The sequence below is a fragment of the Megalobrama amblycephala genome, linkage group LG13 (genome assembly GCF_018812025.1).
Source record: "Megalobrama amblycephala isolate DHTTF-2021 linkage group LG13, ASM1881202v1, whole genome shotgun sequence".
Classification (NCBI taxonomy): Eukaryota; Metazoa; Chordata; class Actinopteri; order Cypriniformes; family Xenocyprididae; genus Megalobrama; species Megalobrama amblycephala.
The window spans coordinates 15,745,417-15,765,594 of NC_063056.1; the positions used below are offsets into that span (position 1 = coordinate 15,745,417).

The following is a 20,178-nucleotide window of genomic DNA, read 5'->3' on the forward strand; positions in this document are numbered from 1 at the left end:
GATGTTTATAAAATGACAGCAGATGAGAAGAAAGAGAAAAGTGAAGCGTTCTGCCGTTTCTCTCAGCATAGCTGTGAAGACTGTCATTAAGACCAGTGCCCTATTGAAATCTAAATTCACTGGAATCATTAGAGGCTTGGACCTCCTTCTTCCTCTCTTGTCATTCATTGGGCAGGAAACCAGATGACTGCTGGGAAATAAACAGCACATCAGTGACTCGGCATTAATGTAAGACAGATAAGAGACTTTCAAGCGTCTTAGAACTATATAATTAGCCATTGCTTTCTTAGCATTTGAATGGGCACTTAAACTTTGAAAGCTCTCATTGTCTTCAGTTACTGCCCTATACTCTTAGCATCAGTTAAGCCTTCCATTCAAGAGGAAATCAAAGGTCCCAACATTAAAATTAAGGACAAGAAGTCTTGCTTTTGTAAATCAAAGACATTTGGCTCTTTTTTGTTTTGTTTTTGCATCCGTTTATTGTTATTTTAATGGATTACTTTCAAAGGTGTCAAAGTGAAGATAACGGAGATGCCGTCTCGCTGACTAGCGGGCTCGCTATGTGTAGCCAAATGACAGGAAGGGCTGCGTACATAGTGCGTGAGAACGATTAATGGGGAAATTAAAATAAGAGGTTTTAAAATGTATTTTATGTCATTTATTCACTTGGCTTTTACACAAAGCAACTTTATTTAGAGTCAATTTAAAGTATAAATTTCATCATGCACGTCATACATTTTATGTATGGAAGCTCGTTTCCGCCATGGAAGAAAAAACAAAATGTAAAAGGTAATTGTGACTTTTTATCTCACAGCCTTTTTTTCTCTTGGAATTGCAAGAAATAAAGACAGAATTGTATCATATAAACTTGAAATTCTGACTTTTTTGAGATATAAACTGCTATTAGAAAAAAAGCTGAAATGTGAGATAAAAAGTCACAATTACCTTTTTTATTTTTATGCATGGCGGAAACAAACATCCATATTTTATGTGATCAATAATGGAAATGATTTTTTGAATTGTTTAAAACATACGTGCTTTATGTGCATAGAAACACACTCTTTCTATTCATGTTGGTTTCATATGGTTTTGAAAAACTTTTATAACATTTTCAAGAAAAGTTTCAATTTTTTGACCATAAATTTGTGTAACCATAAAGTAAAAAATATATTTATATTTTCTTTATTCCTCGAATACATGTAAGTGCACACATCTTATTCGTCATTTTAAATACATTTAAAACGTATTTCCTATAACCATCTCGAATTATCAATTCATATTGTTGCATTTTTGGAGAATGTTTTTCATAAACTGAACTAACTTTGCCTTGGCATAAAAAAGTTGAATTATCTAATATGTTAAGAGACTCATTGACCTTGACAGTCATGAGTATCTGCATCGTCTCTGTGACATCATTTCCTGCTTCTTCTTTTTCAGCTTTTGGTCGCACCACATGACTCTGATTTGACTAACACAGTATTCAGTATTCAATATTAATAGACATTGAAAAAGTTGTTAATTTTCTTTTTCTATGAGATGATAAAAGATTATTCCAAACTACTTAATAAGGGGTTTTCCCCCCCTAAGAAACTAATAATTCTATGTAGAAGAGGTGCATTCAAGTCACTGTATGAATTGCAGTTTTTTAAATTAATTTTAGGAAAAAAACTAGCGTTTTTGTTTAAAAGGAATGTGATAGTTGTACAATAGAGATTTTGGATTATCAACCACAATGGCACAGTTTAGTACATCACATCTTCTAGCTAACACATGCGATTCAGGGCTGATGAGCTACAACACACGGCAACAGAGTTCTCTCATTGCCATTCCTACAGCGAGAGGTGCTGGCAGTACCATCTGCGTGCCCCGCTCCCCGGCTCTACACCTATCGGCACCCACACGGCACTAATGATAGAGGACAACTTGTCATTGTGTCCCAAATATGACTCCCGTCGCTATTTATCAGGACCTCCAGCAGCCCTGCTGTCGTCAAGACTAGACACGGCTGGGAGCTGCATTTCCCAGGCTCGGCCGTGGTTTGGCGGACTCAGCTGCTGGTCTCGGTGAAGGACTAGATTATTAGGGCCTAATGATGGGTCAGCTACAGGACAAAATCTGCTTAGGAAAGCTGGTGCTCCTGCCTCAGACCTGCTGCTGATGGCAGAACTAATCATGTGTGAAAAGCCACCATGTTGTAGTGGCACCGTTGTGATCCTGCAATGCTTTAGAAGCCTACAGGACAGAGGAGCACAAGTCAGCGGTGGAATTCGCATGTCGAAAGGTGTATGAGACTGAAGCTGGTTACAAAATGAATGTTTAGAGCAGGGGTGTCCAATCCAGCTCCTGGAGGGCCAAAATAACAAAATGACAAAAAAATCTTTAGAAAAAATAATATGTAATATTTTTGGATTAAAATATCCAAAAACCACTAGAACAATATGTTTTTTTGTTGACTTGTGTACTTACATTATCCCAAATGTTTCCAAGAATGCTTAAATCCAGAGAAATAAGCAATTTTAACCAGGACACGGAACACGTTGCCGTTGCTGATGTCATAACCTCGATTTCTGGTTTTATTTTGTAGAAACCATGGAAACACAAAAGACGCTTTAATATATTATGTGTTTTATTAGACAGGTGAGCAACTATTTGGATACTTTCATTGACAGAAAACTAATCATGTTATATAGCTCAACACAGTAGGGCTGGGCGATATATCGCATGCGATTGTCACGCGCATTTCGTCAATAAAGCCGGTTCCCTGATTACCGCTAAATCGCCATCACCTGCTTTCAAATGGAGCGGCATTTAATAGACAGAGCCGTAGTTCACTGACAAGCTACACAATATCGCGTTCATTATCGAAGGCGATTCATCTGCGATATGAACGCGATATTGCGTAGCTTGTCAGTGAACTACGGTTCTGTCTATTAAATGGCGCTCCATTTGAAAGCAGGTGATGGCGATTTTGCGGTAATCAGGGAACCGGCTTTGCTGACGAAATGCGCGTGACAATAGCATGCGATATATCGCCCAGCCCTACAACACAGTAAGTCTTATTGTTTAAATCTCGTTTTGATTCCTCGAAATCAAGGCGTCATCATGTTATGCCTTTGTTTTGAATAAGCGACCTCTAGCGGTGAAAAATGACAAATTGTGCCTTTAATTCTTCTCAGACATTATTAAAAATAATCATGTTAACTATTTTTTTTTTTTTTTTTTCACAAAATCTTAAATATCGTAACATTTTTTTTTATTTATTTTTTTTTTTTACAACATTTAAAATAGAGGAAGTGGAGAAAATCACTTCTGTGTGCTTTCCTAAAGCTCAAACAGTACAAAATGGCGCTTTGCAACACAAAGATCATTTCCAGCAAACTGAACATGCACAAACTGATTAAAATACAGTATTTGAAGTGGATCAAAAAAAAGTTCATCAAAGTTGGCCTAAGAAAAAGGTTTTGGAACAACTTTGATGAAAGGTTTTGATCCACTTACTGTACATGCCTTCAATGCAATGTTTCTTCAGATAAAAGCATCTGTCAAATGTAATTGTAAATACCCTCAGAGGGTAGCTGAGAAACTGATATGATGAAATACATTGACGGGCATGCAGCTGCCTTTAACTATGAAATATGCAGGTCAAATTGACCCGCAAACATCATAATCGTAATAGGAATTTTTGAATGCACTTCCACAACATGTCAGAGTGTCAACACTTTGCAGGCATGCTCAAGACCATAAATGAAAAAAGTCGACATACATTAATATCATAGGTTGACCAATGACAACTCAACCTGACAACTCAAAAAAAAAAAAACCCGAAATGGGTTAAATTGACCCGCTACATAATAAAAGGTATGAAGGCATAGTTCACTGTTATTACGTACTAATTTTTCAAAGCCCATATGCTTTTTTCCCCGATAGAACAAATAAATACATTCTCTGAAGAACATCTAGTGACCAGGGCCTTTCAAGTTCTAAAAAACACCCAAAAACTGTATTATAAAAATGTCTATACCTCCTGATCTCATTGTACATCAAGAGCTATGTAAGAATTCATAAAAAAAAAAATCTAATTTTGTGTCCCACAGAAAAATGAACACCATACAAGTTTAGGACATACGGAAGAGGATTAGGGCCAAGCAATAATAAAAAAATAAAACCATCTCGAGATTAAAGTTGTTAAATTTCGAGAAAAAAGTCGAAATAAAATGTTTAAAGTCATTAAATTACGAGAAAAAGTCGTTAAATTATGAGAACAAATTCGTAATTTAACGAATTTGTTCTCGTAATTTAACGACTTTTTTCTCATAATTTAATGACTTTATTGTCAACATTTTATCTCAAATTTTTTCTCGAAATTTAACAACATTTTTCTCATAATTTAACAAATTTGTTCTCGTAATTTAACGACTTTTTTCTCGTAATTTAACGAGTTTATTCTCAACATTTTATCTCGACTTTTTTCGCGAAATTTTACGAGTTTTTTCTCGAAATTTAGCGAGTTTATTCTCAACATTTTATCTTGACTTTTTTCTCGAAATTTTACGAGTTTTTTCTCGAAATTTAACAAATTTAATCTCAAGATGTTTTTATTTTTTTTTTATTGCTTGGCCCTAATCCTCTTCCGTAGGGACATGATAATGAGTAAATAATGAATTTTTATATTCACTTTTGGGAAGAATGCACAACAATGCAGAATCGAAGTTACCAACCTAGGCAGATGTCTCTGTAACAAGGTGCTGAAATACAAAGTGATAAAACGTGTTGAACACTTCACTCGCCGTTTGATTTGCAGTGTTCCGTAATGACATGACACTCGACAATCTGATTTCATCAGCACTTAAGGTCCCACTGAGCATGAGATTACAGCACATTGACAAACATGCAGGGAGGATGCCGAGAGTGACCGGGGGGCTTCAAATTAAATTACATGCACATTTCAAACTCTCAATGGGAGGCCATCGCGAATTAGAGCATGTGATGGATGACATTGGTGTATCTCCTCTTGCTCTGTGGAAAATGTTCTCCTAGCTTTTGATGCTAATGAAAATAGAGTTAAATGAACCATTTTGCTGTTATTGTCCTTATTTTATGGTAGTTTTTTGTCAAGGTATCACAGGAATTCTCTTGAGTAGTGCACTAATAATTTCCCACTGCTCCAGAAACACCTTCACAATCCACAATCTCATTCAGATGGAGTTAAATTAATGACTTTGATGTGTGATGCTGACATATACAAACAATTGATTCAAGTTCCAATTACCCTGAGCGGAGGGGAGCTTTCTTTGACCCATTTAAAAACATACTATCAAAGCAACCTTTCATAAGCTCTTTGGGTAATCACTGTATAATGGCTTGAGAACTTACCTAATGGCACACATTTTTTCCCTTTATCTCCGTTTCTCTCTCTCACACACACTAAGTGTTGTTTTAGACAATAGAAAATGCAGATATTCCCAGGTGTTTAGTACTACAATGTTGGGGAGTAACTGACTAATTTTATCATATTTTTCAACAGCTACTTTCAAAACTGTAGCTTTATAAGAAAAAATATTTTATGTCACATTGTAGGGCTACTGTGCAGATTGTAATCAAATGTTCTCTTAAAATTAAACTATTCAATTCAATAAAGCTTTATTGGCATTACTATAGTATGAAGCAGGGTGTGGCTGAAAGCTGTTGGAGCTACTCTGCATTCGCTCGGCGGCTGCGAAGAGACACGTTGCACATTGCCGTTAGCTAGATCAGTATTAGGCATGGTAAAACATGGTACTCACTATAAATCAAGAAATCGAGATTTAAACAATAAGACGTACCGTTAAGCTATATAACATGATTAGTTTTCTGTTGATGAATGTATCCACCCAAATAGTTTTTTGCTCACCTGTCTAATAAAACACATAATATATTAAAGCGTCTTTGGTGTTTCCATGGTTTCTACAAAATAAAACCATAAATCGAGGGTAATGTGGTTATGACGTCACTGATAGGCAATACACGTTCCGTGTCTTGGTTAAAATTGCTTATTTCTCTGGATTTAAACATTCTTGGAAAACTATATCACATTTAGGGTGACGGCTTCAAATTTTCATTATTAAAACTAAAACCACTGATAAACATCAGTGTTTTGCTAAACATTTATTTTGCTACAAAAACTGAATACATAAATTAATACACAGTTTAGTATATAGTATATTCATTCAGACAGTATAAATGAACTGTCTGAATGAATCTTTTTGTTAAAAACACTATCCAAACCAAATGATTTGCTGAATGATAGCGTAAGATACTATGCTTTGCCAATACTATACCCCAATTGCCATGCCAATAAAGCTTTATTGAACTGAATAGTTAAATATTAAGAGAACGTGTGATTACAATCTGCACAGTAGGCCTACAATGTGACATCAAATATTTTTTACTTATAAAGCTACAGTAATGTTTTGAAAGTAGCTTAATGAGATATAGTTTAGTGCTAGAAAAATACTCCTGTCTTTTAAAATGATATATTTTCATAATTATTTAAAATACCTTGTGCCTTTATAGGTTCAGTGAAGTTTTATACAGGTTAGCTTAATTGTAGCTTAAAAATTATGACGAGCTGCATCTGATCTGAACTTTTTTACCAAGTGCCGACTTTGTACAATGTGATTTGTACGGAAACATACAATTTTTAGAAAAAAGTATGCATGAAGGTCCACCCCTAAACCTGTCAGTGGGGCATAATGAGATCTTAAGAAAACATACGAATGAGAGTCATACACACTAGCCAACAATTTGCCAAAATGTAAAATAGCTACGAATTACCAGGAGAATGTATTGGACCTTGTAGCTCAGCACTTTTTTATGTTTACCTACAAATATCCTGAGGGTATGTCATAGAATGATTATCAGTCTGAATTCATAATGTCGATGAAGGAATATGGATGTAGGATAGGAATGACACCAGATTTTGTGAGCAGCAGTAGCAGGTTCAAAAGGCATTGTGTGATTCTTTGGCAGTTTAGCTAATTAGCATTAGCATTGCATCACAATGGAAGGACAAACTTTTGTTGTCAGCACTGAATGCTTTTCCCTATTGATCTTTTTCATGGGACATTCAGAGACCTTCCACTCTGTAATATTATTTTAGAAACTACATATAAAGAAGCTAAAATAGAGATATTTGTTTGTGGCATAATGTTTGTATCAAATAAGTAAAATACCTAGAAAATATCTTAGAGTTTTTCTCTGTTGCTCACTTAATGGAGCAATGTAAGTTATTAAACTCCAACCCAGCCACGTTAAACTGCCACCTGATACAGTTCATGATCTGGGAAGGTCCAGTCTGCCTCTGGCCACACTGGTCACACACACACAGCAGCTGCCCGGGACTGGGGCAATTTGCCCATTTTAGCTCCCCGCGAGTTTGTGCCTGTCAGTGGGTTAGTTTTGTTCCTGAGGCCAATTAGCGAGCCCTACCTTAGCCTGCAGCTAAAAGGCTACTAATGGGAGGATGTAGGGCACTGGGGGAATTCACCTGCGAGGTGTGGAGAGATCCCCACAGAGCTTTAATTTGAGAGGAAAGGGGAGGTGGGGATGGTGGATCGGGGGGATGGAAGACCTCAGAAGCTTTTGCACTGGGCTTCATTGTTACTGCTGGTCGTTTGATCTTAAAATAATTTACTTAATAATCTCACAGCGGGAGCAATAGGTGCTGCTCGATTAGGCTGCCAAGTTTGTGAGAGAGTGTTTAAAGGGGGAGCAGGGGAGAGATACACAGGGACAGGGAGGATTAAACGATTCGGCCTGGTTCCTATGGGAACAAACATTTCCCAGCATCAGGGTTTTTAGGGTTTTCAGAGTTTTTCACCCCCCAAAAAATTCCACGAGTCTAAATTTAGGTGCAGTATATTTCAAGCCTTTTAAAGGATGTCAGTTACCACCATCATCTCGTGCACTGGTTCACAATCTTTTTCACTCGAAGGCCTCCCATTGTCAAACACAATATTTGAAAGCCCCCCCGATATTGGCTATGTCTTCTCGTATTTAATGAACAGAAACAGGGAGTGTTGATATATTAAATAATTTAGCCACAATTCATTTTGTGTTTCCAGAGGATTCAAGATTCTGATTCTGTATATTATTCAATAAAAACTTTTAAAAACATTATTGAGGGGAAAAAAGAAATATATAATTTCAGTTAACATCTATTTGTTTAGGCATTTTAATTAAGCTTTTTTAAAAATAATTACATAATTATAATGGAAATATTATTATTAAAACATTAAAATATTTATTAGTGCAGTCAAATCGATGAATTGTGATTAATCGCATCTAACATGAAAGTAAAAGTTTGTAAATATATATATATATATATATATATATACACATATACACACACACATATTTACAAACTTTTAAGTTAGATGCGATTATCACAATTATAGAAACTTTTATGTTAATGCGATTAATTGTGATTAATCGATTTTACAGCATTAATTTATATTATATTATCATTTTTAAACAAATATTTTAATATATTAAACTAAAATGTAATTTATTTAATATATATTATATGTTTAATAATAACAAATTAATAAGGAGGAAAAAAAAACAAAAAAAGTGTCATATTTTCCTCACCCAAACTGACCCAATGAAGCATCAGTACTATGGTGTTTCAGTAATAGTCTGCGGCTTCTGTCCTGCAAACAGAGGCTAATCACAGTAATAATGGGGCCCTATAAGCAAACTACTGCCCCATCATTTACTTCAACCCAAATCTTAACCACAGGCCTCTTTTCATCATTAGCTTTTATGAAACTACATGAACTGCAATTATATTTAATGGAAAAAGTTAAAAACTCATTTTAATTTCATAGAGGAAACTGAATAAAACGCATGATATTGATTTGACTCATGCTCGCTGTGTTTTGTGGTTTTAGTTTTGGTGTCATCTGTATATGGCAACGCACCTGTCAGACAACCGTTTGAAAAACCGATTGTCCTTTTTCTTTAGGTTAGTTTAACCGTTACAAATACATAGAAATGCACGTATTTGAGTATTCAGATGCTCAGCTTCATCAGAATGGGAGATTGTAATTGTTACAAACAATATAAGGCAGCACAATTACATACATATCCATGATGAATATGCATAACAAAGACCAGCTGTGTGTATTGCATTGGAATACAGAAAAATGCAAATGTGTCTCAATTCAGTGGACCCAAAAGGGAGAGAGGACCCATAAAGAGACGGTGACCTAAGGCAGTTTGGTCACCAAGGCCAACTAGGAGAAAAAGTCCAAGGTTGCTGGGGTCATTAGCCTAGAAAGGCTGCTTCCCATAATTGGCATAAATGCCTTCAATCAGGAGCACGGAGTAGAGAGCTGACCTCTGTCGCTTATGTTAGGCACAGGATGGGGGGCTGGAGCAGTAATGCGCCCATTACAAGCTACTGAAGTCCAGGTGAATTGGTGTTGCCATTTACTGCACACCCCCTGGCATACAGACAGAAATAGAGGGAAAAAAGAGGGAGGACTGAGGGGAGGGAAATGGGAAGACAAGCTCTGATATCACTGTTACTAAATCAGAGTGAGTGGATGTGAATGCAAATCAGACTGTTTCTATCACGTCATGACAGGGTGTTGAAAACATTGATTTGGCAGTCTTTCAGTTGGTGTAAAACTATGCAAAGTGGCAGAATCTGTAATTGAAATATTATGGAATCTAAAAAAAAAATTGGTATCTATTAGAGGCAGAGCCTAAACTGGAAGTGTGTAACACTAAATGAAACCTATATTTTTAGATGTAACTTTTTTACATTCATAGTTTCCATAACAAATACGCATTGTATAATTCATGAAATTTGTATAATTCTCTTTTATTACAACATTTATGTACAATAGTAGCCCATAGGGGGCGACAAGGGACTTTTTTCTTCTTTTTTTTGCCATTCCGAGGAGGTGAGTAATGGATCATTAAAGGGATAGTTCACCAAAAATTAAAACTTTGTCATCATCAACTCCCCCTCAAGTTGTTTCAAACCTCTATAAAAGGAAGATATTTGGAAGAATATTTGTAATCAAGCAGATCTTGTTGTAAATGCTTATTCTAAGCATTTAGGATTTCTGATGGCCATTTAAAAAGATATAAAATGTTGCCATCTGGTTTTAACTTGAAATTACACTGCGAGAAATTTTGATTCATAAAGTTCACACTGTAATATTTGCACAGACTCACCATTGTGCCTTAATTTTAAAAATTGCTGGTTGTTGGATAATCAGTCTAACAAATATTCGTTTTATTATTTGATAGACTTTATTATTTGTCTTTCTGACATCCTCTCGATCCCTAATACGCACTCTTAAAAAGAAAGGCTCCAAAAGGTTTTCACATGCAGCAATGCCAAGAGCCATTTTAGGTTCCCCAAAGAACCCTTCAGTGTGCAATTCTTAAAAGAGACACTTTTTTTTCTTAGTGTGAAGAATTTAATAATCTAAAGAAGGTTTCATGGATGTTGAAGGATCTTCAAAGAACCATTGATGCCAATAAAGAACCTTTGTTTTTTAGAGTGCAGTAGGCCTATAATATATATATATATATATATATATATATATATATATATATATATATATATATATATATATATTCAAGTAACTAAAAATCTGGTAAAATAAGTCTTTTTTCTGTGTATCTCTGAGAAAACATTCTACCGATACTCTGCCTATGGCAATACAAAAGTACAGTGTTGTTTTTTAAGTTTGGCAGGAGATTTCAAGATTAGTTTATGTTAAGATGAGATTTATGTATGTTCATGTAGGGGCATAACTTAGAATGTAGTCATCGATGCCAAACTGTTTCATTCACAACACTGCTGGTAAATCTTACACAACTATGTGGCAACGGCTTTAAACACAATGACATCTTCACTTTACAATCCTCAGGCAGAACTTTAATATGCTGCTGGCAAAGTCTGGCTTTACACTCACAAAAGATGTGCACTTGAGACTTTGAAAGTGGACACCGTGGTGGGAAGTGCATACTGAAGAGGAAAGCAAACAGTCAACAGAATTAAATTACAATTCAGATGAACTCATAAATATACACACTAAAACATAATTGAGTGGCTTTGTAAATGTGACAATAATAAATAACTAGGCTATCTTAATAAAATATAATTTAAGTGCTTGTTTGAGTGACCACAACAAATACCTAAAGTCAATTTTGATTGTTGGACTATTAGTGAGCTTTTGGTTATAGATTTGAGGACAGGTCAAGAGACATTAAGACTATTTAAATTACATGTTGCCTTATATTAAAAAGAATAAGTATGTGTGTTTCATTGCAGTGATAGTAATTATTTATTAATTTACTAATTATTACTTATTAACTTAGTATTATTAGCACATATGTGTGCCCTAATTCTTACTAATTGTTAGCTGCTATGTTTAGTGGATTCAAATGAAATAAGTTCACATTACTTAAAAATACTGGTTAACTCAAATACTTTGAGTTACCTTAACATTTTGGGTCTGCTCGGTTTTATTTTTCATGGACATGGTACCAAATATAGTTATTCTGATCTTAAATTTGTATTTTTTTTAATGAAATAAGTTCACATTACTTAAAAATACTGGTTTACTCAAATAAACAATACTGGTTTACTCAAATTTTTTACTCAATTTTTTTAATAAAATAAGTTCACATTACTTAAAAATACTGGTTTACTCAAATACTTTGAGTTACCTTAACATTTTGGGTCTGCTCGGTTTTATTTGTCATGGACATGGTACCAAATATAGTTATTCTGATCTTAATTTTTTTTTTTTTTTAATTACATTTACTTAATTAATAAGGTATATTTCATTGATTTCACAGCTTTCTAAAATATTGTTTAGGTGTAAAAATGTTAAAGGTGAAAAAAAAAATTGAGTACATCAATTTAAATGTTTAGAATAGTCTTTTTTGTCAGTTTTTACTCCATTATAAGGTTTAATGTTTTGTTAACATTCTGTAAATAATAAAAAAATATATTTCTTGAGTATTTCCTTGTTTAAAATAATCAGAAACCTGTTATTGTACCTGAGAACTTGAAACAGCTTATCATAACAATGATTCAAATTACACATCTGAAAAACATGTCCAAGCCAGAAGGGTTATTTGAGATCTTTTTCATTCACCAAACACTTTAAAGTAAGATTTCTTTATACTTTTAAAACAGACTTTTCATCTGCGGTCGGATAGCCGAGTCTACTTTGCAGCGTTGGATGAATTTTTTAAGCATTTATTGACCCGTCCTCTTTGGGCAGTAAAGCCAGTGTGCAGAATGTGTCGAGATCACAGGGTGTGCATATTAAAACTTTTATACTGGCCTCAGAAGCACCTGTGATCTCTCTGTACTAAGTGCCGGGCTGCAAGGTCGTAAATCACGAGCTGTGAGAGGAATATCTCATCGGCTGCCAGTGTTGGGCCGCCTGCGCTGGGATTAAGGAATCAAAAGGCCACGTATAGACTAATGCCACACAGGCCCCTGAGAAATCTCAGACAAAACGCTTCAACGCCACAGACCCTGCACCCCGCACTCTGTCATCCCAAAGGGGGGAGCTGGCAGAGGGGTCTAGGGCATCTGCATACTCATAAAAATAAAATAAAAAATTAAAAGATAAAAACAAAATTATATATATATATTCTTATATGTAGCTTATATATTAAGATTTTATTATTATTACTACTACTAAACTGTTTCATCAGGTTAAAAAGAATCACGTTAAAGGTGAATAAATTGATAGGTTGAATACTATATTGGACACTATAAGTGTGATAATGCACTTGGTTTATGAGAAATAGTATCCCGTTTTAATCTTCTTTAAGGTCAATAGGGTACCACCAGTCTTTTGGGGGGTTTATTAAAAAGGATAAAGCTACTAGACATCTGTGGCTAAGGCTTTTCCTGTGGGAATGCTCAAAATCCTTCTCTACACACTCTTCCTACATAAACAAACGGCCTATGGAGTTAATAACATTATGCATCATGTTAGCATGTGCTAATAATATGCTCCTGCAGTTTTATTTATTCAAATTTGAAACTCCTGGAATTCCTTTCCAGCCTCAAGGGAATGTTCCAGATACAGTATATCATGTAGTAGCCTAACTTGAACAGCAGATAATTTGTTCAGTAAAAGAAGGGAATCCGTGGCTACCCGCCATCCAAATAAATAAAAAAGGCGTTTATTACCTTCCAAGTGGAGCACTTCAGTCTGTCATATCTTAAGTGAGGAACACTTAAAACAAGTAAAGCAAGATAAGCAGCGGCTGTTGAATGGTTACTTCCTCTCGACCCCTGGGAGGACGTATCCATCAACACATGCCCTCGGGTGGAGGATAACAAATTTGTTCTTTTATGAAGCTTGCATAACACCGCAGGGCCACTCATAGGAAGGCCGCATGTGGCCGGATATCGCATTCTGTTCAGTTCAAACGACATTCCCATGGTTTCCAAGAGTGCTAACGCCAGGAGCGAGTGACTTTCATTGGAAGTATGTGACGTGCTTCGGCACGAAGTCTCAGAGCACTTGACATAAACACTGACTGAGTCTGAAAATGATTGGAAATCGTCCTTGTTCACTGCACACGAAACTATAGCGAATAGGCCTATATAAACAAATAAAATAATCTGAATTATGTAGTGTAAGGTATATTTGAAAGAAAATAACGTCGAAACCTAATACAATCTCTCTCGCTCGCTCTGTATTAAATATAAAACATGGTTTATAACAGGCTACGCATAATCATTTTGAAGCTAGCAATTATAAGAGACGCAAAAGTGCAAGATATTTACTGATTATCTCCGCTTGTTTTTACATTGACTCCTCGTGCTTAAATATGTACCTTAAGATTTAGTTAGAAACTACCAATTATGTGGGAAACAGTTCCCAAAAGGAGGGCAGAATTGTAAGGACCTTCCAGTGCTCATCAAGCAGTGTGATCAGGCACAGCAGCACGTCTGGTTTCGACAGCATTCAGCGCTCATTAGTGTGTTTCAATGGTCCAGGCCCCTAGAGGGCATTATTGGTGCACTCACGTGAAAGTCAGCAGAGGCCTTCTGAAGAATTCATTTAACATACCTCACAGTTACACAACTTGTGAACAGTCAATCTTCAGTTGTGCGACAATGGAGGTGTGTGAGACATGAAGTAATTATTATTCAAGAATTTAAAATCAAATGTGCTTTTTTTAAATACTAATATTTGAATTATTAACAATATAGGCTATCAGTTAGAATTAAGAGTGATACAATTTGAATTCTTAAGGATATCAGTTTATTTTTTAAGAAATGTCACAATAAACATGCATCCTAAGTTGAGTCATTCTTGTTATTTCCTCATCTTAAAGGGATATTTCACCAAAAAATGAAAATTCTATCATCATTTACTCAGCCTCGGGTTGTTCCAAATCTGTATACATTTCTTTGTTCTGTTGAACACAAAGGAATATATTTTGAAGAAAGTTTGTAACCAGGCCACTTTGGGGCACCATTGACTTCCATAGTAGGAAAAAACACTACTATGGAAGTCAATGGTGCTCCAGAACTGTCCAGTTTAACACATTCTTCAAAATATCTTCCTTTGTGTTCAACAGAACAAAGAAAATTGTACAGATTTTGAACAACTTGAGGGTGAGTAAATGATGATAGAATTTTCATTTTTGGGTGAACTATCTCTTTAATGTACTGGATGAAAAAAAAAAAAAGAAATTTGCAGTGGATATTGTGACATCTGTGATGTACTTGTCTCTTATTCAAAATCTGTAGTCTATAATCAAAACATCAAAGGATAGTTAGAAAAATAAAGAATTGAGTCGACAACCTCATGTAAACTAACTATTAATCTCTCACTCCCTTTCTTTCATCCAGTTGGTTTTATTATTTATTTATTTATTTATAATTTATGTGGTTGAGTTTGATACCCGCCTCTTATAGCATTAAATTAAAACAATTAATTTTTCAATGAATTAAAGTTATTGGAATCCAGCTTGGAATGGTGGAAGAGTGTGAATCAATAAATTCGTAATAATGTAACGGTCTCACAACTAGAATTCTTTGGAATGTTCATAGTTCATATTGAAACGTTCATAGAAGTGTGCGAGTTTGTTTTCCTACAAAATCATAGCAAATGACTTATTTATTTATTTAATGATGCCAGTGTTGGGCAGTAACTAGTTACAGTAATATTACTTTTTGTAGTAACTAGTAGTGTAACTAATTACTAATATGATTTCAGTAATACTATTACAGTTACCATCTATTAAACAGCTTGTTACTCAGTTACTTTTGATGCTTCAACGTCTACTGATTTGAAATCCAACAATCCAATAATTCCTAGATATATTTTTATAATTTTCCCGACTCATGAAGTCAGTGCAGCAGGCAAGCTTGGAATATGGAAAAGCTTACATTCAGCGGATGGAAAAATTGCCATTACATTTATTTTATCAGGAGGTAAGATGACCTGAACACCATTGTGTTAGTTTAAGCTATAATTAGCTTCAAGCTACACATGACAATTATTGAGATTAATACAACACTTTTACTTAAAAGTCACTATCAATCACTGAGTGTTTGTAATAACTTCTGACTGTGATCCAGTGTGGATTTTGGTCAAATGATGAGGCAGAAATAGGTTTTTAGTAATATTTTAGAAGCATTTTAAGGGGAAGATACACAATTACAACTTCTGTGGGTCTTGAAGGGAAAGTAATATAACTAGTAGTGTAACTAATTACTGTTGCCAGAAAGTAATAATATTACTTTTGAAAGGAGTAACTAGTAACGATTAATAAATTACATTTTTATTGAGTAACGAGCCCAACACTGATTCTGTCAATTGGGACAAACTTTTTTGTCAGAATCAAAGCGTGTGGCCGGATGGGGGTGCATGCAGCATGTTAGACGGTAACCAAGGAAACTGGACGCTGTACCGCCTCTTTTTGCACTGTCTCTGAATTAAATCTCTTCAGCGTGCATGAAACGAAATATGTAAACACGTGACACTGCTCGCGTTCCTCATGCATTAGATAGAAAACACGCGTCAAGTTTTGGAGTGTTTGCGTCTGTTCCACAAGAACGACAAACATGTCAGAAGAGGAAGAAACAGCTTTTTCTGAAGACCTCAGGGTGAAGTATTTAGGCGAGACACTTTGCCGGATGCTCAGACTCAAAACTGATACGTGGGAAAAGTTTGTCAACGTTGAAAAAAATAAAATACTTTTTACAGCGTTTTTCGAAACGCGTATTAGACTGTTATTTTTCAGCGTGACAGCGTCCAGTGCTCTCGCTGTTTCTGCAGAGGTAAGTGACCAAAAAGGCCTTGTGTGTTTACATTTCTGTCTGATATTAATATAGGCCTATCAGTGCATGCAAAATCACAGGTGTGTTCCTTTAATAGCTATTATACAGCAACAATAACCCGTTGTTTTATATGTACACTTTAGGCTTGTCATAAAGACAGGGAAGTTTACATTCTCAAAAAAGGAAATGCCCCCATCCTCCCACAAAACTGTAGGAGTTCTTTACTCTTTGGGGTGCTGTCACCCTCCTTTCTGCCACAGCTGTCAGACACCATGGAGAAGGTAATGAACACTTGTAGACTCTCAGGTACACAACTGTTTGATTTGCTGTCAAAAAAAGTAAATAAATACACAATGAAATGGAATATTAGCAGGTACGCCCACCATCAAATGTGGAATGTTTTATTTTCTTCCTTTTTAACAGAAGTGAAAAGAAGTATGCAGTTTGAATGTATAATAATTTCCAGTCAAGTGTTAATTGCCTGTAAAATTTGTCAATATTTTGCATCAAGGTCTGTCTGCCGCTTCTGTCGAACAAGAAGAATCATCAAATGTGGCCGAAGGTAATATCACAGGATGTGTCGCAACACATTGAGAATTTGCAAAGCAAGGTCACTGTGGTGAGAGGACAGTATTATGGCAAAACCGTTCTTCCCATTCCCGCCATCGGAGAATGGATAGACCAATGTCAAGAGGCAACGTTCACCCTGTATGAGTATTTTCTATTTAATTTTTGCAATACAATTTACAGTACTGTTCAAAAGCTTGTGGTCGGTAAGATTTTTTTTTAAAGAAATTAATATTTTTGTTTTGCAAGGATGCATTAAATTGATCAAAAATGACAGTAAAGTTAAAAATTTCTAATAAATGCTTTCTTTTATTATAGAATCCATTTTAAAAAATCAAGGTTTTCACAAAAAATATTAAGCAGCACAAATTTTCAACATTGAGAATAATAAATAATTCAGCATATTAGACTGATCACGTGACACTTTGTCATCAGAAATAAATTACTGTTACTATTAATAAATTACTATTAATTTGAAAATATATTAAAATAGAAAACATTTTAAATTGTAAAAATATTTCACAATATTACTATTTGATTGTATTTTTGATCAAATAAGTGGAGCTTTGGTGAACATAAATGTTTTTTAAAAACTTATCAACCCCAAACTTTGAACAATAGTGTGTTTTAACTAATTCTTGGTTTTGGCCTCGAATCAACTAATATGTTGTTTTCTTTCAGTGATCTGATTTATTTATTTTCAAGCACATAAGACTAAGATTAAAAAGCATTAATTGTCTTCATTTAGTCTAAAACACAAATCAATTTCTCATTTGCAAATAAGGCACGACAGTCGTAACAGAGCTATGATATACGCAGTCGAGACCATGGTCATCAGCTGGACGCACATGATCCATAAAGTCTTAAGAGCAGACTCTGCTGAATTGATTGTGAAGGGGTTGAACCCTGGACCAAAAGCTGAACTTGACTTCTGGAGGTCCAGGAAAACAAACATACAGAATATTCATGAACAGGTTTGTCCTGCAACAAGCATTTTACAGTGTATAAGCAAGCAGGCGTGTTTGATAATGTACTAAGTCTTTGTAAATCCCAGCTACAGAAACCTTGTGTTCAGAAGATGATGAGGATTCTGGAAATCATAGACAGCGCTTATTTTCCATCATTCAAAGCTTTGATAGAGGCTGTTTTTGATGGTAAGGCATGTGATGTTCCCACCACATCTGATAAATGCAGTTACATTTTCTACTGTTTGTTCTACTAATAATTTATGTGTATTTGTCCCTCAGCTTTGCAGGAAGCCAGGGCTATAGATCTTCACCTTCAGCCTCTTGGATCATTGCTTTCTCAATTGGAGGAGGATGAGTTCTCATACTTCCATAAACTCATTCCACCAGTCTTTCATCTTATATTTCTGGTCTGGACTCACTGTTCTTTCTATCGTTCACCTGCACGCATCGTTGCTCTGCTGCAGGAGCTCTGCAACCTGCTCATTCAGCAGGTATGACATATGTGACAAGTCTTCGAATATGCTTAGTGTGTATTATTAAAAAACGTTTGTCTTCCAAATAAAAGTCATGTGGTGCGACCAGTTTCGGTTGGGAAATGTCACGTGGCACGACTCCCTAAAAATGTATTTATATTTATGAATAATTTATGATATTTACACAAAAAAAAATACTTTGTAGAAATATAAATATATTAAAAATATATTTGAAAATAATTATTAAAATATGTTCACTCACATGTATTCAATGTGTAAGTAAAATATGTTATATGTAATAATGTCTAAAGAGTCATTAAATTAAAAATATTCTTGCAAATAGTATCAAAACCAACATGAATACAAAAAATGAAGTTGTAAGAACTTGGGACATGTGTTTTAGGATATGTTTAAATGACAACAATGTACTAAAATTGGAAAAGTTTTTCCTTTGTGCTTTTCACATACAGACGACAACGTTGTCAAAATGATCCTCGTTCTCACTAAAAATGCTGTATTATACATGCCAGGCCAGTAGTTGGTGCTGTCACTTATTTGCCTATTGACTGAACATGTAATACGCATGTGTATGATGTCACCGTTTTCACAAATGTGCGATTTTGTAGTTTACATGGAGACAATAACTGTATTGTTTTCAAAAACTTGCACTTTGAATCCTGTTTTCAAAAGTTGTTTTCAGTGTTTTCAGGCCACCAAAACACTGTTGTCGTGTACATGAATGGCCAAAATGCATAAAAAGTTTTGATTTAAAAGAAAATAATACATTTTTTGTCATGGACATTCCTATGTGTCAATCAATCAATCAATCAATCAATCAATCAATCAATCAATCAATCAATCAATCAATCAATCAATCAATCAATCAATCAGTCAGTCAGTCAGTAAATCAAGCAATCAATCAAGCAATCAAGCAATCAATCAATCAATCAATCAATCAATCAATCAGTCAGTCAGTCAGTAAATCAAGCAATCAATCAAGCAATCAAGCAATCAATCAATCAATCAATCAATCAATCAATCAATCAATCAATCAATCAATCAGTCAGTCAGTCAGTAAATCAAGCAATCAATCAAGCAATCAAGCAATCAATCAATCAATCAATCAATCAATCAACCAATTTGGAAGAGCAACCATGTATCACTTAGTCAGTTCCTTACTCTCAGCGAATGTAATGTTCCTTATATTTTTGCCAATGGTTATTGTTAGAATAGACGTTAAAATGTTCTTCTTGTAACCAAAATGTCGATCTTTCCTCGCACTAGGCCACTTCATATCTCAGTGCAGAAGAGCTGCTAAGAGCAGAGACTGAAGATGCTTTGGAGAAGTTACAGACTGTGGTGGGAGTTTTCAGATGTGTCAGGGAAACATTCAAGACATACAGACAGAAGGTGGCTGCTGTGGCCAGTCATTATTCTACACCAAAGTGCTGGGATTTCCCTTCGGCTCTTGCTTTTACTCGATTTGATGGCTTCTTGGCTCGTGTTTTACAGTTGAAGGTAAGCAGTACATCTTTTGAGGAGATTATATACACTTTCATTTTCAGTCACCATTCAGTATTATTTTATGTGAGTAATAATGTTCTTTTTACATTACCATTTGTTTTGGGACAGTAACATTTTGAAAAAATGTTTTCCAGGCCCTTTTCTCCACTATGCTGGAGTTTAAAAGGTTGGAAAAGTTGGTTTTTGGAGGTCTCAGAGGAAGAGTTTACACTGAGCAGGTCTCTCGGCTTCATACAGAGTTTCTACAGCTCTGCAAAGTTATAAGGGATCAAGAATACAATCCACTCGATTTGACTTCTCAGGTATGGTTTTA

General features: G+C 35.1%; 1 protein-coding gene and 1 long non-coding RNA gene across 4 annotated transcripts in view; one reads left to right on the forward strand and one right to left on the reverse strand.

The window, feature by feature from the left end:
• Positions 1 to 1,204: 1,204 nt before the first annotated feature.
• LOC125243702 lies at positions 1,205 to 14,079 on the reverse strand. 2 transcript variants are annotated; one of them, XR_007179088.1, is made up of 3 exons: positions 13,876 to 14,079; positions 2,467 to 2,567; positions 1,205 to 2,343 (listed from the first exon to the last, which is right to left on the reverse strand). It is a non-coding gene; the product is annotated as an uncharacterized LOC125243702 (long non-coding RNA). The 2 variants fall into 2 exon arrangements; XR_007179089.1 differs by having other exon boundaries at positions 13,947 to 14,058.
• A 1,317-nt stretch (positions 14,080 to 15,396) lies between these two features.
• The window catches only part of LOC125243572 (dynein axonemal heavy chain 11), an 86,644-nt gene continuing 81,862 nt past the window's right edge, over positions 15,397 to 20,178 (forward strand). For both annotated transcript variants that reach the window (XM_048153322.1, XM_048153321.1), the window contains exons 1-8: positions 15,397 to 16,333; positions 16,477 to 16,614; positions 16,845 to 17,041; positions 17,685 to 17,874; positions 17,955 to 18,054; positions 18,148 to 18,359; positions 19,626 to 19,859; positions 20,000 to 20,167. In XM_048153322.1, the coding sequence (XP_048009279.1) occupies positions 16,118 to 16,333; positions 16,477 to 16,614; positions 16,845 to 17,041; positions 17,685 to 17,874; positions 17,955 to 18,054; positions 18,148 to 18,359; positions 19,626 to 19,859; positions 20,000 to 20,167 (1,455 nt within the window). In that variant the 5' untranslated portion in view covers positions 15,397 to 16,117. The remainder of the gene's footprint in view (positions 16,334 to 16,476; positions 16,615 to 16,844; positions 17,042 to 17,684; positions 17,875 to 17,954; positions 18,055 to 18,147; positions 18,360 to 19,625; positions 19,860 to 19,999; positions 20,168 to 20,178) is intronic.